The sequence below is a fragment of the Sebastes umbrosus genome, chromosome 9, assembly GCF_015220745.1.
Source record: "Sebastes umbrosus isolate fSebUmb1 chromosome 9, fSebUmb1.pri, whole genome shotgun sequence".
NCBI lineage: Eukaryota > Metazoa > Chordata > Actinopteri > Perciformes > Sebastidae > Sebastes > Sebastes umbrosus.
Window position 1 is genome coordinate 18,285,991 of NC_051277.1, and position 14,943 is coordinate 18,300,933.

At 39.7% G+C, this 14,943-nt stretch overlaps 1 protein-coding gene across 3 annotated transcripts in view; it reads right to left on the reverse strand.

Annotated features, from left to right (window-relative positions):
- Positions 1-254: 254 nt before the first annotated feature.
- The window catches only part of macrod1 (mono-ADP ribosylhydrolase 1), a 137,310-nt gene continuing 122,621 nt past the window's right edge, over positions 255-14,943 (reverse strand). For 2 of the 3 annotated variants that reach the window (XM_037779724.1, XM_037779721.1), the window contains 3 exons: positions 13,290-13,363; positions 8,234-8,315; positions 255-693 (listed from right to left, as the gene is read on the reverse strand). In XM_037779724.1, coding sequence (XP_037635652.1) covers positions 659-693; positions 8,234-8,315; positions 13,290-13,363 — 191 coding nt within the window. In that variant the 3' untranslated portion in view covers positions 255-658. Of the gene's footprint in view, positions 694-5,619; positions 5,650-8,233; positions 8,316-13,289; positions 13,364-14,943 lie in introns of all 3 variants that reach the window. The other variant, XM_037779723.1, reaches the window with a different exon arrangement.

Here is a 14,943-nt window from a genome sequence, read left to right on the forward strand (position 1 = left end):
TATTTCTTTCTGAAATGTAGTGAAGAAGAAGTATAAAGTAATATAATAATATACTGAAGTAAACTCAACCTCAGTACTCAGTAGAAATCTACTTGGTTACTTTCCACCACTGCTGACAGACCTCTCTTCCGTCTCCTTCACATTCAGATGTGAGAAAACTAAGGAAGAAATGCTCACATAGTGTTCCCTCATGACGCCCCAGCTCACTGACTGGTATCGCATCCCAAGAAATAATCAATTCATACCCACCAGGAGCCTGTGTGATTTGTTTTAATAAGCTTTTGTCATCGTCTCACACACACACTGTAATCCCAATATCCAAATAGCACAGGACACACAACTCATAGCTGGATGCAAAGCTACCAGCGATCACAGACAATAAAGGTTAAGTTAGAGTGCAGCTTAAGGTCCATTTTTTCATAAGAATTTTCACTATCATTTCACACCTTCATCACAATACCTCTCTCAACCATTCATGGGGAAAACAGAGGAAGTAATCAACACCTGCAGAAGAGCCAGCGTGCAATTCAAAAAAAGCAATCATCTATTTAGGAGATATCCTCCTGCTGAAGAAGGTCTTGATCTGCGACGACAGCGAGGAGGAGGAATCTGGATGTTGAGCGTATCCACAGCAACCAAATCTGACAAATCCACTCTCTTAGAGTTTACTCTTTACTGTGGCCTCTGTGGGAGCTGTGAGAGAGAAAAAAGAAAAATTCAACTTGTAAAACAGGAGAAGAGAGCCCTTTACCTTGGTCATGCAGCGGTTAATAGCATTTTGGTTTTTGGAGCGTGTGGTTGCTTCAGAGGGATCTGTTAGTGCGGATTAGTCACTCTCAGTCCAACATGGCTAAAGACACACTGAAAACATGCAAACACATACACATCACACAGACCGCCAGTGTGGGCAGTGCCAGGTGTTGGAGACACATAAGGTTTATAGTGGAGACTTGGAGGCCTGCCTGCAGCAGCTCTGTCACACAGACAGACAGTTCCGGTCCATCTACCAGCCAAGCACCGCTACTGCTCGCTCACTGCTGCTACAAAACCTGCTGTACATCCATTACAGGAGAAAGACACCAACAGCTAGTGCAGACTCTTTTCTTTTTAAAGGGACACACCTGCATTTTTGGAAAATAACCTCTTTAGTCAACCGACTCAGTGTGAAGATGTGAAAGTGCTGATTTCATGCTTCAGTGAAGAGTTGATGCTGTGTCACAGTTTGAAACTGTAGCTTGTTCAGTGGAAGATAATGAGTTTCCCCTCATACACAAGTATAAAAAAACCCCTCTAACTCTAAAGCTGGATGGATTCATGGTTCAGTATTCATTATATATAAAATAACTCAACTTTACAATCTGACCACGAAATCAAAGCTAATATTACACATAAGCTTTTAAAGCAGCTTTCATTGATTTCTGGTCAGCTGGGGGCAGAGGAACAAGCTGTGAACACAACACTGATTAAAACCTCAAAATCATTATAGCAAACATGTTAGCCAACAGTTTCCCACAGGGCGACATTTACATTAACTTGGAGTATAGTTTCTAGTGAAGTCTAATATCGACTCTCGTTTTTGCTCTGTTTGGTTCTCCACCAACTCCTGAGGAAAATATCTGGCACTTTCACGGCTAAATGCTCGACTATCTTCACAAGATAGTCACTAACTTTGGCTATCCTCCATTTGGTGCAATGTACGTAGAATAAAGTGGGTTTATCTGTGTTTATTTTTTTTCCAGAAAATGAACGAAAAAAACGCTAAAATGCAGCGTAGAGCAGCCGATTCTCTGTGAGTTTGTCACTACAAGCGACATCTTTCACTTTAGTATATTAGTGCAGCTTTAAAGGAACAGTATGTAACATTTTGGGGGATCTATTAACAGAAATAGAATATAATATTCATAACTATGTTTTCATTGGTGTATAATCCCCTGAAACTAAAAAACTTTGTGTTTTCGTTAGCTTAGAATGACCCCTTCATATCTACATAGGGAGTGGGTCTTCTTCACAGAGTCCACCATGTTTCTACAGTAGCCCAGAACGGACAAACCAAACACTGCCTCTAGAGAGAGAAATTTCAAACTTTTTCGTTACCTGAAGGCCACCGTAGTTCTTTGACACGCTTGTGAAACTGCGGTAACGTGAGCCGCTGAGTGCAAAACCGTGGTACCACCAGCCACCGTCTGACTTCCGTTGCTCCTAAAGTAGTGTCATTATGGTAAGGATGACCTCTGAGCGAGGTGAACGACGTTACCGCAGTCTTGGAAAGGGAGGAGTGAGTGGAGAGATACTCAGTTGGTTGCAATCTGCAACAACGCCACTAGATGCTGCCAGATCCTACACACTGGTCCTTTAAGTAATCAAGAACTTATTTAGTAAAATGTAAATATATTTGGTTGATTATTTTAATTTTGATATATAAACACTTTGTGACCACTGAAACAGTATAGTTGTGATTGATGACAGACTTTCTCTCCGACCATTTACCCAAACTGAAGTGCAAACTGCCTTTTCTTTGAGGCCACATGGAAAGCAGCTGCTGCAACATTTTTATTTTTACTTGATTATTAATTTGCGGCTTATTGTTCCCAAATTCAAATCAACTGGAAACAAACTTAAGCCAACATATAGAGGGACTATTTTCAGCAGTGGATTAATACACAATTGATGCTCCAGTGAGTATTACTGCAGCAGAACAGTGTATAATGGATTGACTCGAAATAAACTACAGAGTTCATGTTAATGAAGGAACATGCCGCCCAGTGCAACAGCATGGCTCATTGATGTATTTTTAATAGTAGTTGGAGGTCTATGGCAGGAATATGATATATCAGGCTTTGGATACACAGGAAATACTTGTTAGAAGGATCAATTCATTGTAGCATTTTCAGAGGATTTGTTGACAATCAGAAAAATATAGAATATCACCAGCAGCGTTATCCTTTAAGCTCATACTAACAGTTCTATTTTAATGCAAGGTGGCTGCTTCTGCTTAGTCATTGTTACATTTTTATCCAAAAAACCCTTCTTAGTAAACTCCTGACATATTTAGGTTTTTATTAAAGTAGAGAGCACAAGGGCATCGCGGTTTGAGATCCCATTATTTTTAGCAATTGATCTTCCCCGAGGCCTATATTGAAATGAGAGAGAAATCCTTCCTGGTATCGGCCACTACTGGTTGGATCTGTCTGCAAAAAGATAAAAAATTAAGTCTCTTAACCCAATGTCTGACTGTAAAGCTTATGTGGGAGATACGGCTGCAGAGTTGATTGGATTCTGCTCTTATTTTTAATAGGCTGCTCCTCTTTTCTCTTTTACTCTTCTTTGACTCCTTGTCTGTCAGGGCACATATGGGAAACACTTTAAATCCTCATTTTATGGAGTGTTTTCATCTCGTCTCATGTATTTAAGTGTGCTTGTTTTTTTGGCAAACGCATTTTAAAACATACTGAACTGTAAAGGTAAGAACATTATGTTAAATGTCATGCGTACTGTATAGCCTTGAACTGTTAAGCAGCATGCATATTAATGATATACAGGGTGATATATTCAAACCCCAGAGGCTTTTCTCTGTTGCTTACTGCCACTGAGACCATGAAATCCTCCTTTCATTTAAAATGCAACACAACACTCTTCGCTTTAGTTTCAATGTCAAACTTCACTGTGTTGGCTTTCTGCTATTCATGCTACCAAGATTTTGTTCAAAGTCTGTCGGTTTGTTGTGGTTAATCTTCGGTGTTACCCTCTTCTTATTTCAGTTAAAGCTACAATTTCTGTCACACAAATCTGGAAAGTGGAAATATAAAGATGAATAAAGTCTGATCGTAATAATTGCTTTGTAGGGCTGCACAATTAATCCAAATTTTATCGAAATTGCAATAGTTCCAGTGATATGGAACGCTATGCCATCTCATATTTTAAAGTTGGCACCAGAACAATTTAAGAAAGCTGTTAAAGGTTTGTTTTTATCTCCCCAATGTTTTCCTCATGGATTATCTCTGTAAATTGCTTACTAATAATGAGTTTTCATTGATGATATAATAATGTGAATCTTAATTCTGTTTCATCACTTTGTCTGCTTGCATATAATGATGCTTGCTAGTGTGTGTAACCTTGTCTTTTTCTTTTTCCTTCTTCTCTCTCTCTTGACCATCCTTTTTAATATTTTATTCTCTCTTTATTATTGATTAAGGTTTGCACTGGAGAGTGCTCTGTTCGAGCCCCTATGAGTTTTTTTTTGCACCTCTCCATCACATTTGTTTTTGTTTATGTATTATCAACTTGTACTTTTTTTATATGTCTAAACAACTCTAAATCTAAAATATGGCCTACTGTAATTTTAAAATTGCAGGAGGTGCAATATTCGTTGAAGGCAATATACAATTTAAAAATACAATTTGTCATGCTGCAGATATGTCCTAGCCTACACATCATATTCTATAGATTTTCGAAAACATTTTTGTTTGGTACAGATCCCTGAAAAAAAATCACACCATAATAATTTGAATATTTTTTTCAATGAAAATGAGAATACTAAAAAAAAATCCTCTCTAATATCGCAAATCATATCGCAATTGCAATATCAGTCGAAACAATCGCCATTCAATGTTTTGTTTTTTTTAAATCATTCAGCCCTATTGTTTTGTAAGGTCTAAAATCACAAACAGAGGCAGGTTGTAAAGGCACTAATTCAGGTCCACAGTTGTTTACGTCGCCAACTTCTTACTGTGTACAGAGACTGAGTTTGAGTGACCCTGCTCCATCTGAATAATTCAGGTAAATGTAATAGTTTGACCAAATTAGATGCAGGACTGAGCAGCTGTACAAAACTTGTGGAGAGGGAAATTTGCAGCAACTTTCTGATTTGTTTTGTTGGTTGAGTTTGGCTTTTGCAGCAGCTGTGTGCCACAAAAAACAAACAACATGTTTTATAAAAGCAGAAAGCACGAGATGGTTGAGACCTCTCTCTCAAAATGTTTGGGAGGCGAGAGGTGAGTTTGATTTATAGCAGCGGTAAAGCAAGACATTAGGTTAAGGCTGCAGTTGTAATACCAATGCTTAATTTGAATAATTGAGTGAATGACTGATCATGTTTAGGAGCCCAGACTGCTTGGCATTATAACACTATCAATCACGGGTGTAATCAAAACAAATGGGTGAAGTCATCATGTCACAGCTCGAGCCAACATAAAATTTACGTATTTACTAAACTTCATTTACGGATCAATCTGCAATGATGGCACACGGCTTTCGTTTAGTCCATTTTGAAAAGCAGGTGTGACAGGAATTCCAGGTTGAAGGAGGAACCTTGGAGGCTCAAAACCTGGTTGTTATTTTTCTCATATAAACCAGACACTTTAACCTTCAGAAGAAACAGCTTTCAATGTTTTCTTCCTCAGCAACAGTTTGTAAACTGGCTTGAGGCCAGCAGTGCCCAGTGCAAAAAGCCATTTTCATTTAACTGAGGTGCAAATATGCTGGTTGGAGGAAATGTCATGGTTTCCTCTCTGAACACAGCACTTACATCTCACACGGGTTAAGACTGACCATCTACAAACAGACTAGTTATTCCTTTTGATTGAGTAAACTTCACATGTTAACACACACCATGCTGGTTACCTGAACAATAAGCTGCTGTCATTGGTCAGGCTAAAGGGACGGACAGAAATGAGGACAAAACACAGATGATTGGCTAAGAAATGAATAAAAGTCTTCAAATGACATCTTGCACGCTGTACTTGGGGAAAAAAGACATACAATTTTTGCTTACTTTCTGAGATTGAGATCAGAACAACTGCTGGGCACATTAGCAAGGTTCCATTCAAATGTTGCCCACATTTTAACCCCATTTTCAGAAATTGGCAAAAGAAAATGCAACTTTATGGGTGTTTCCATCCACTACTGTTATGCTGAATTTACACCAGAACAGCGGCGATGTGCGGCCTGCAGTGAGCTGCCATGCAGAGTCTATGAAAAGCTGTGGAGGCCGCTCCCGAGCTCAGCGAGCTGTGGCCGTTTGTTTCTGCGGCGAAGTGCGGGCAAACAAAAGTTGGGAAAAGTTTAAGTTTTAGCAGCGAAGTGCAGCTAGAGAGGACTCACAGCCAATCAGTAAATAGATCCAATGACTCCTGTGACATGTTACAAAGAATTTCTTACCGCCTGAAATGCATGAATACGCGTCCTGGCCGCAGAAAAATGTATCGTGACGAGCCGCACTTCGTCACTGTCTGGTGTGAATTTAGCGTTATGCAAACATTACAATAGGAGATGGTTCCTCGACATAAGCAGTAGGTGTTGCTAATTTTCCAGTCAGCTGCCATTGCAAAAGTAGAAGAGGTACAACGAGATGATGTAATCAAAAGAGCGCCACACAGATCTGATGTTTTTGTCAATCGCCATTTTTCGCGTCTTCAGCGGATCAGAAGCTGCAGTGAACGTTTACGTCACGCTTCATGGACGCCATGATTCATTCGCCAAGACTGTTTCCATCGCACTCTCTCACATTTCACTTTTAGCGATACACCAAATTTTCCACCTCAGACAAGTGTAAAAACATTCTTGCGATATTTTGATTTTTTATAAAATTTTGAATCAGGTTTTCTGATGTGCAAATTAAAATAAAAACAGATGGATGGAAACACTCCTAGTGACTGCACACACCTTCCCTGAGTCTCGTTGACACAGTGGTCACATTACACTCACTTCAAGTGTCTCATATGCTAATAAAAAATAAAAAGATATAATGTAATACATTTCATTAACACTTACCCACATATGTATATGTGTCTCTGTTAGCCAGATCACGGATCTGATTGCATCCATCTTGGGCTATATGTAAATCAGTGCATGTACTACTCCAGTCCAGCGGGTGATGGAAATGCACCCACGTGTTTTGGCCAAAAACAACTAAAAATCTTCAAGAGAAGAGTAACGTGTGCACTTTAGCAGTTTAGTTAACAATAAAAGTTAAGATAGCTACTGAAGAACTATAAACAAACACATGGATGGACTTCAAGTGAAGACAACAGAAATAGTTACAGAACCCAACTCCCTCGCTGTTCCTATATTTCTGTTTACGTGCAAGTTAAACAAATGAGATACAATGTGTGAATTATCAAGCTTAAAGATGCTGGTAGACGTATTTTTTAACTTTGGACAGAGTCAGGCTACATGTTTCCCCCTGCTTCCAGTGTTTATGCTAAGCTAAGCTAACAACATCCTGACTCCAGCTCCATACTTATGATACAGACATGTGACAGGTATCCATCATCTCAACTAACTCTCAGAAAGAAAGCAAATATGCAAATTGTTAAAGTGATGAACTAACTTAACTCTTTTAAGTGTTTTTATTGTTCCAACCCTTAAATGTCTGCATCACAGATCACAGGCTACTGTTGATAATGAATATGTTTTAAGTCCTCATCGTGTCCCTCAAGCTGGTTATGTGGATTGTACTTACTGTATACATCCATCTCATAAAATATGTGAATGTCTGCTCCAATAAATACATCAGAAAAGGACAGTATGAATGTCTCATTTTTAGTGGTGCAATAAAAGAACAAAAATATTTTGTGCGTCTCATTTTGTTTGTTCTGCTTTGCCGCTGACTGAAATTATTCCGGTCCATAACTTTGATGACTTTTATTTAACATTTAACGCAGTGTCTTAACTCAACAGACCAAATGTCAATTTGTGTTCAAATGGATTTAACTGATTAAATAAATCAAATAAATTGAAATAACAAAGCTCAGTTACTCAGGTTGTCAGCTATGGAAAAGGCCATACCAATAAACCAAATGTGTACATCACATGGACTGTATGTGTGGGCTTTTGTGTATTCAAATCATTTGTTAAACACGGGTTGGCACAAGCCACTGTGCATCTTTTATGTGTATTTAATGTCACTGCATGTACGTGTGTGTGTGGGGAGTAAAGAATATGTTTATTTGATGTAATTAAACACAATTAAGTATGCTATATATACACACCATTATGTGTCTAATGACCCTCTTGGATGTGTGAATGTACTGGATGTGCAAATAGCACACAGTGGATGAAGCAGCGTGTTTATCACACCGCTGTGTGTGTGTCTCTAGTTGTGTGTGAAGCTAAATTGAGCTGAGCTGAGCTGTCATCACTGTATATAGTAAAGTGTGTTTGTGTGTGTGTGTGTGTATGTGTGTGTGTGTGTATACGTGTATGTGTGTGTTTGTGTGTGTGAAAGACGACTCACCAGCAGGGAAGTAGAGCGGGAGGTTCTGCATATACAGCTCCTTATCCGTCGGCAAGAACACACAAAAGATGACTCTGTCCAGCTGACACAAACACACACACACACACACACACACACACACAAAATGACCTTTATTACAAGCATTTGCAATAACCGTGAATTCATCAACAGCAGGGGGGAAACAGTATAACAGTGTGTGACATTGTGCGGAGGCGATATCAGGAGAAGGCAGCTAATGCATCAGTCCATTACGGCCCTATTAGCTTCCTATTATGATCATGACACAACACAGCGCTTATTCCACTGTGTGCCCTGTGTGTGTGTGTGTGTGTGTGTGAGAGAGAGAGAGAGTATAAGTTCCTGTGTAGGTCTGTAAGTATGTCTTCTGTAAAAGTGTTTGTGTGTGTATGAGGGAGAGATAAGTAACTTTATGTGTTTTCGTGCATGCCCCTGAGTGTTACACTGTGTGTAGCTGATTTGGCATTAGGCCCTCAGTTTCTCTCATTACTGTGTGAGAAACACAATTCAACTCAATCCAGAATCACCACTACACAAACACACACTCGCACACACACAGCCATAAAGATAATAGCTTTCAAATAATATTAAGACGCTGGCCGAGTGAGTGCGGCTATTTTACTTCAATAAACAATCTTTATGCTCTGCGCTCTTGTGTTCTTTAGATCTCTGCAGTCTATAATGTTTACATTATATCCTGTATAGCTGGACATACAGTACAGTACAGAACAGTACAGTACGCAGCATTATATGTAGCCTGATGATAAACTGAAGATGAAAGATGATAAAGTTACTGTAGCTACAGTAAAAGGATGTTTCCAGGGATATAAGCACCGCAGTGCTGTCTTATTTCTCATCCTCTAACAAACATTATTACCTCCCTAATGTCTCCACAAAGGTTTAGATTTTTTCCGTTTTGGGCCGAGGCAGTGCAATTTATAGCCCCGGCTGTTTCGATCACTTTCTGCTTGGTGTGGAAGTTTAATTCTCGTTGCTTTCAAAGACATTTCTGCAGCCTGCTAGCCTGCAGCCCGTGTTTGTCAGCCTAATGCTTGTTGCACAATTACCTTCACTCGCCAGGATTTGAATGGAGGCTAAAAGGGAAGATATGGAAATGTGTGGTAAGTAACTACATCCCCTGGGCTAAGGTTCGAAATCTCTAACCTCCACACCGAGTTGCCTCCACTTGCGCCATTTTTACGCCTCCCTCATTCAAATTAAAGCAAATGCATGCGAGGAGAGATGCAAAATGGTCTCCAGAAAACGGTAGCAGCAGTGGGAGGCTCATTTTGATAGTATTGCAACAGGGAACCTGGAGATGCTAAAGCTAACAATAACATCAAGTGAATGTAATGGGCTTGATCAGAACTGCCTGTAGAGTATGTAAATACTCTCTTCTCAAACTGACAGCAGCAAAGTTTATATTTCACATCTTGCACTGACTTCCCCTCACTGACTTTCCTTTAACCTCCTAAAACCCTCCTGCCCGCCAGCGGGTTAGGATTAAATCATCATCACTTTAAATATTTTTATTTTCAACATAGTAAAATGACACAATACAAAGACCTACAATTGAGACAAGACGTACCAAAAACCACAAAACAAAAACACACCCAGACACACACAAAAAAAAAGAAAAGAAAGAAAGAAAATGAAAATAAAATGTGAGCATCAGCAATAGTCACAATCCGGTGACTTTAACAGTTGCACGTACTCATACTGTTATATTTGTTACCCATATATGTATTGCTATTACTTGCTATTGGGGACCAGTCACTTACAAACTAGGGCTGCCAATCGATTAAAACATTTAATCACAATTAATCGCATGATTGTCCATAGTTAATCGTGATTAATCTCTAATTAATAAGATTACATGAGATGGTGTCACAGCTATTTTTACATTTCAGCCATAATGGAGGGCACATAGGGTCATATTTAGATTGAATAGAGGGATTTCCACGTAGTCTGTGAATAATCTTAAATTGGGTCTCATAAGGATTATCAGAACATGTCATTTTCTTTGCATTCAATAAAATGTTTCACTACAATTTATCAAGATGGGACCCAAAATCTCCCCCCCCAAGATGTTTTACTATTGATAATAGGGATGTTGACAAAAATTTGATCATAAATATAACTTTCTTTCTTAGAGAAGAAGCTTTCAATAGTATATTTTCCAAGTGATTCATGTACAAACCACTCCTATATATTGGTATAGAGTGGATGTAACTCCTAAATTGTAAATAGCGGACGAATTGTGCTCGAGGAAGGTCAAACTCAGTCCTGAGTTGTGAAAAGGATTTTAGAGTCCCACCTAAAAAGAGATCTTCTATTTCATGTTTTGAACGAGGCTGTGCAAGATCAGGATTACATACAATAGGTGCCAAAACAGAGTATTGATTTGTTATTCCAAAGTGACCTGATTCCAGGTTTCGAGAGTATTTCTAACAATAAAGTTTTCCTTCATCCCCTTTAATGAAACTGCATTATTTATAAATGGCATGTCCGAAAGAGCAGGCTCGCACCCAGTATTTTCCAAATCAAGACATGAGGAATTAAGGTCGTTTTTAACCACTCTGTAATGTATCTAAGTTGTGAAGCCAAGTGATAATACATTATATTGGGAAGTGCTAATCCCCCTTTGACCACATTTAACTGCAATTTCTCCAGCTTCAATCTGCGGTGCTTATACTTCCACACAGATTTACAAATCATATTATGTAATGATTTGAAACTTTCCTGGAACATAATTAGGTAACTTCTGCATTGGATATAATAGCCTTGGTAAAACATTCATCTCTATAATGGCAACCCGTACAAGTAGTGATATTGATAAATCATGATCAACAATGTTTGGAATGATGGTAAAAGGTTTTATAGTCATCAAAATGCTTCAGCATGTTTTCCAGTGTCACAGAAGTGAGTAAAAGCAACTGGCACATACTGCATTTTGATGACTATAAAACCTTTTACCATCATTCCAAACATTGTTGATCGTGATTTAACCCAAACCTGCTGGCGGGCAATGCAATCTCTCATTCAGCATTCCTTTCATCTGCATTTCTGAAAAACATTAAGCCTGACGAAGTCCTGAGGTTTACTTTCCATATTCTAAAACAAATCGGCATTCACTACAGCACTTACTATAACAAATTGAGACCTTCAAAAAACTACCTACTTATCTAGACTAATGAAGCAAACCACATGGCAGACATACTGTTGATACGGCTCCAAGGCTATTTTCCTTACATCTGCTGATGAAGATCATCTGATATAATGATACGAAAGCCCCAAAACAGCTGCTAAACACAGACTGTATATAAGAAGTACACATAGTCAACGTGACGTCACCAATTGGTTTGTGGACTGCCGTTTCGCATCTTGTTTTTTTGCAACCAGAGGTGACACGAGAGGGAGGAGCTAAGTACAACCGAACGCTGAATAAGACTTTTAGGTGACCAAAAAGGTTAATATTAATTTTCACGATCTGAAAACATACTGTTTAAGAGTTAAAGACTAAAACACGGACAACTCCCAGACCGGACAACGCCGTGGTAGCGACCTCTCAATCACAAGGTAGCCACGCCCTAAAGCATCCCCTGCTTTATGGTCTATTTGACTCCAAATGGGACCATAACTTACTAAATGAACATCATGCTGTATTGAAGAAGACTTGAAACTAGCGATTGAGACCATAAACTCATGTTTACAATGTTTACTGAGGTAATAAATCAAGTGAGAAGTAGGGTCATTTTCTCATAGACTTCTATACAATCAGACTTCTTCTTGCAACCAGAGGAGTCGCCCCCTGCTGGCTGTTAGGATTAATGCAAGTTTAAGGCACTTCAGCATTGGCTTCACTCTTCATACCCGGAGGTTGCCCACTGCTACTAAATGGATCTGGTGGTCGTTTTCTCAAATGTCACAAATAAGTTTTGTTGAAACTTTCAGGTCGACTGTGAATCTTATTTGTTAAATATAACAACTTTACTCTCTTGCGACAGTTTAGTTGGTACTTTACGAATAAATGATGCATGTCATTTATTATTACACTTGATGCAGGGTTTTGTCACATTTCCCCGTGTCTTGAGTCCATTTTGTTTGTCTTACTGTGTGTGTAATTTTCTTAATTTCATTTTCTACATTACAGCTCTCCAAGCCAGAGTAAATCCAACAAAACAAAATGAAGCGGGTTCAATTAAAGAATAAACCTCCCCTCGTGAACATTTATATGTATGTGCATAAACTCTGTCGAATTTGTTTACAATAAAACTTTTCTTTTCCTCTTAAAAACACACAGTGGAACTATTTTCTGGGCAGAATTTAAGCCGTGTTGATTTGTCTTCCTGGTCTTGTATTCGGCCGTTTAAGTCTTGTTGACTGTTGTCCTCCATGGTGAGACGTGCTTAATGTGCATGCGCGGCTGACGGCATCAGTCGACTGGTATTGCTACAGAGACTCTGGAGACGCCGGCGCTAACAATAACATCGTCAACACCCTCTCTGGGAGGTGATACCGCACGGTGGTTAGAGACGGAGAGAGAGATTGAAAAGAGGAGTGGGAGGAGACCTGAAGTGTAAAGGGGGAAGAGGGGAGGAGAGTTTAGAGCATGTTAACGACTGATTGGAAAGTTTCCTCTTTGTTCCAATCTCCCAGCCCCCCCCGGACCCCCCTCTCCCTCTCCATCCCTCCCCTCCAGTCATCTATTCCATCATTTTGTCTTTTCTCCGCTCGCTGTTTCTCCGGAGAGAAAGTGTGTGTGCGTGTATGTGTGTGTGTGTGTTTGTGTTAGTCGGGTTTAGTCCCGCAAGGAGCCAATTAAAACGCAGACTTGGCCATGAGCATGAGAGCCAGAACTTGGGAGTGTGTGTTTAAATGTATGTGTGGGTGTGTGTGGGTTTTCTCAATGCACCCTTCTCCTCGCTCCCACCAGAAAACAAACACAACAGCTGTGAAAGGAATAATACCTTGAGGAGATGGTAGGGAAACATTGCCAATCATGCAGACACAAACACACACACAATCACACACACACCTTGTCGTGATGTTCCTCCAGATACTCCCTCACAGTCGCTAGCGCCTCGTGCACAGCCCGCTCAGGTGGGTATCCTGCAAAAAACAAAAATATACACACAATTTGCACGAACAGGTGCCGTGTCAGATCTGTGTGTTTATGTTAGGTCGTCGTCTGCACTTTTTTTTTTAGTTTTTTTTAAAGACAGGTACCTGTTCTTCTTTCCACTACTCTAACACTCTATGTTCTGTGTTTTCTCACTTCCTCTCATCCCGATTCGCCTATTCCGGCGAGGTGCAGACATAACACACTTGTTGGTTACGAGGAGACAGATGGAGAAAGACTACGGTGCTTGTTCAATATTCATTCGGCGACCGAGACCTTTCAGGGCTGCAAAATTATCCCCACTGCTGGAAACGCAACACAAAGGCAGTAAAAATGAATCATCTGGCCAAACTACTCAGCCACAAACACACACACATACTGTGTGATTATACAGCCATTATACTATATATCAGGAGAGAGTGTTCAACATGTGAACAAAGGGAGAATACATGAGGGCGCAAATTAGCACTGAAAAATGCATTGTTTCAGCTTTAAAATACACACACTGCAAGGGGATATAATCTGTCAAACTGGGCCCATTATGTTACTGTAGATACACTATTTTACTGCTTGATGGAGAAAAAATAGCAAAATATGCCTTTTCATTGATAATAAATTCAAATATTGTTCATCTGATGAATAAGCATCTTTAAAATGAATAAACGTGGTCCACCTACACAGCTGCTTTCCCTTATTAGCCTGTCCTTAGGACTGTGTGGGCGCGTGCAGACTGAGGTTCAATCACACCTGCTTCACGCTTTAATTGAAAATTACATTTATATCCTAATTTAAACAGCAAATGTGTTTTCAGTGAAACGTAATGCCATCCAGATTAAATTTAATCAACCTAATGAGAAAAAAATGGAAATGTTTTTAAGGAATGCATTTGCAAAGTTGCCAAAATGTTTCTTACATAACCCGCTCGAGGATACTAGAGAATGATTTATGTTTTTATGGTTACTAGTGCAGTGCCCGTTCAAAACGGGCCTGTTCAGAACGGGCCGATTGCTTCGCCTCCGGTGTTGCACCTTTAAAGTTGGTTTGAGAATGCGATCTGCCAATAAATACTGACTGATCAGCATGTTATTAAGTAAACTGCTCCTTGTTTCAGATATCGGCTCTCTGCGCCTGACGATTGACTTGAAATTCACCCGCATTTGGCCGGGAGCGGGTGCTAATTTCCAACCCTGACGGAGAGCGAGCTGTACCCAGCGTGCCGTTAGGCTGTGTAACAGTTAATAGGGGTCCTATTATCCTAGTAAGTACATAACACACTAATAATAAATATCTCCCGTAGATCTCAAGAGCTCGCACTCCACACTGCAATTCCCTGGGTCCCCTTAGACCCGCCAAGTGTGAAGTTGATCAGACGAACGGTTGTCGGGAAAATCAAAGGACAGACAGACAGAGAATCCTTCCATGTTAGTTAGATGTTGAGGCAACTCCAAGCAAGGAAAGATCAAAGTCTTAGTTGACATTGACTTGATAAAACATGATCTTTTTCTAACCTTAACCGAAGTGTTTAGTAGCTCATACTGAACCTCACATGACTCAGGATGCAAACCCTCCG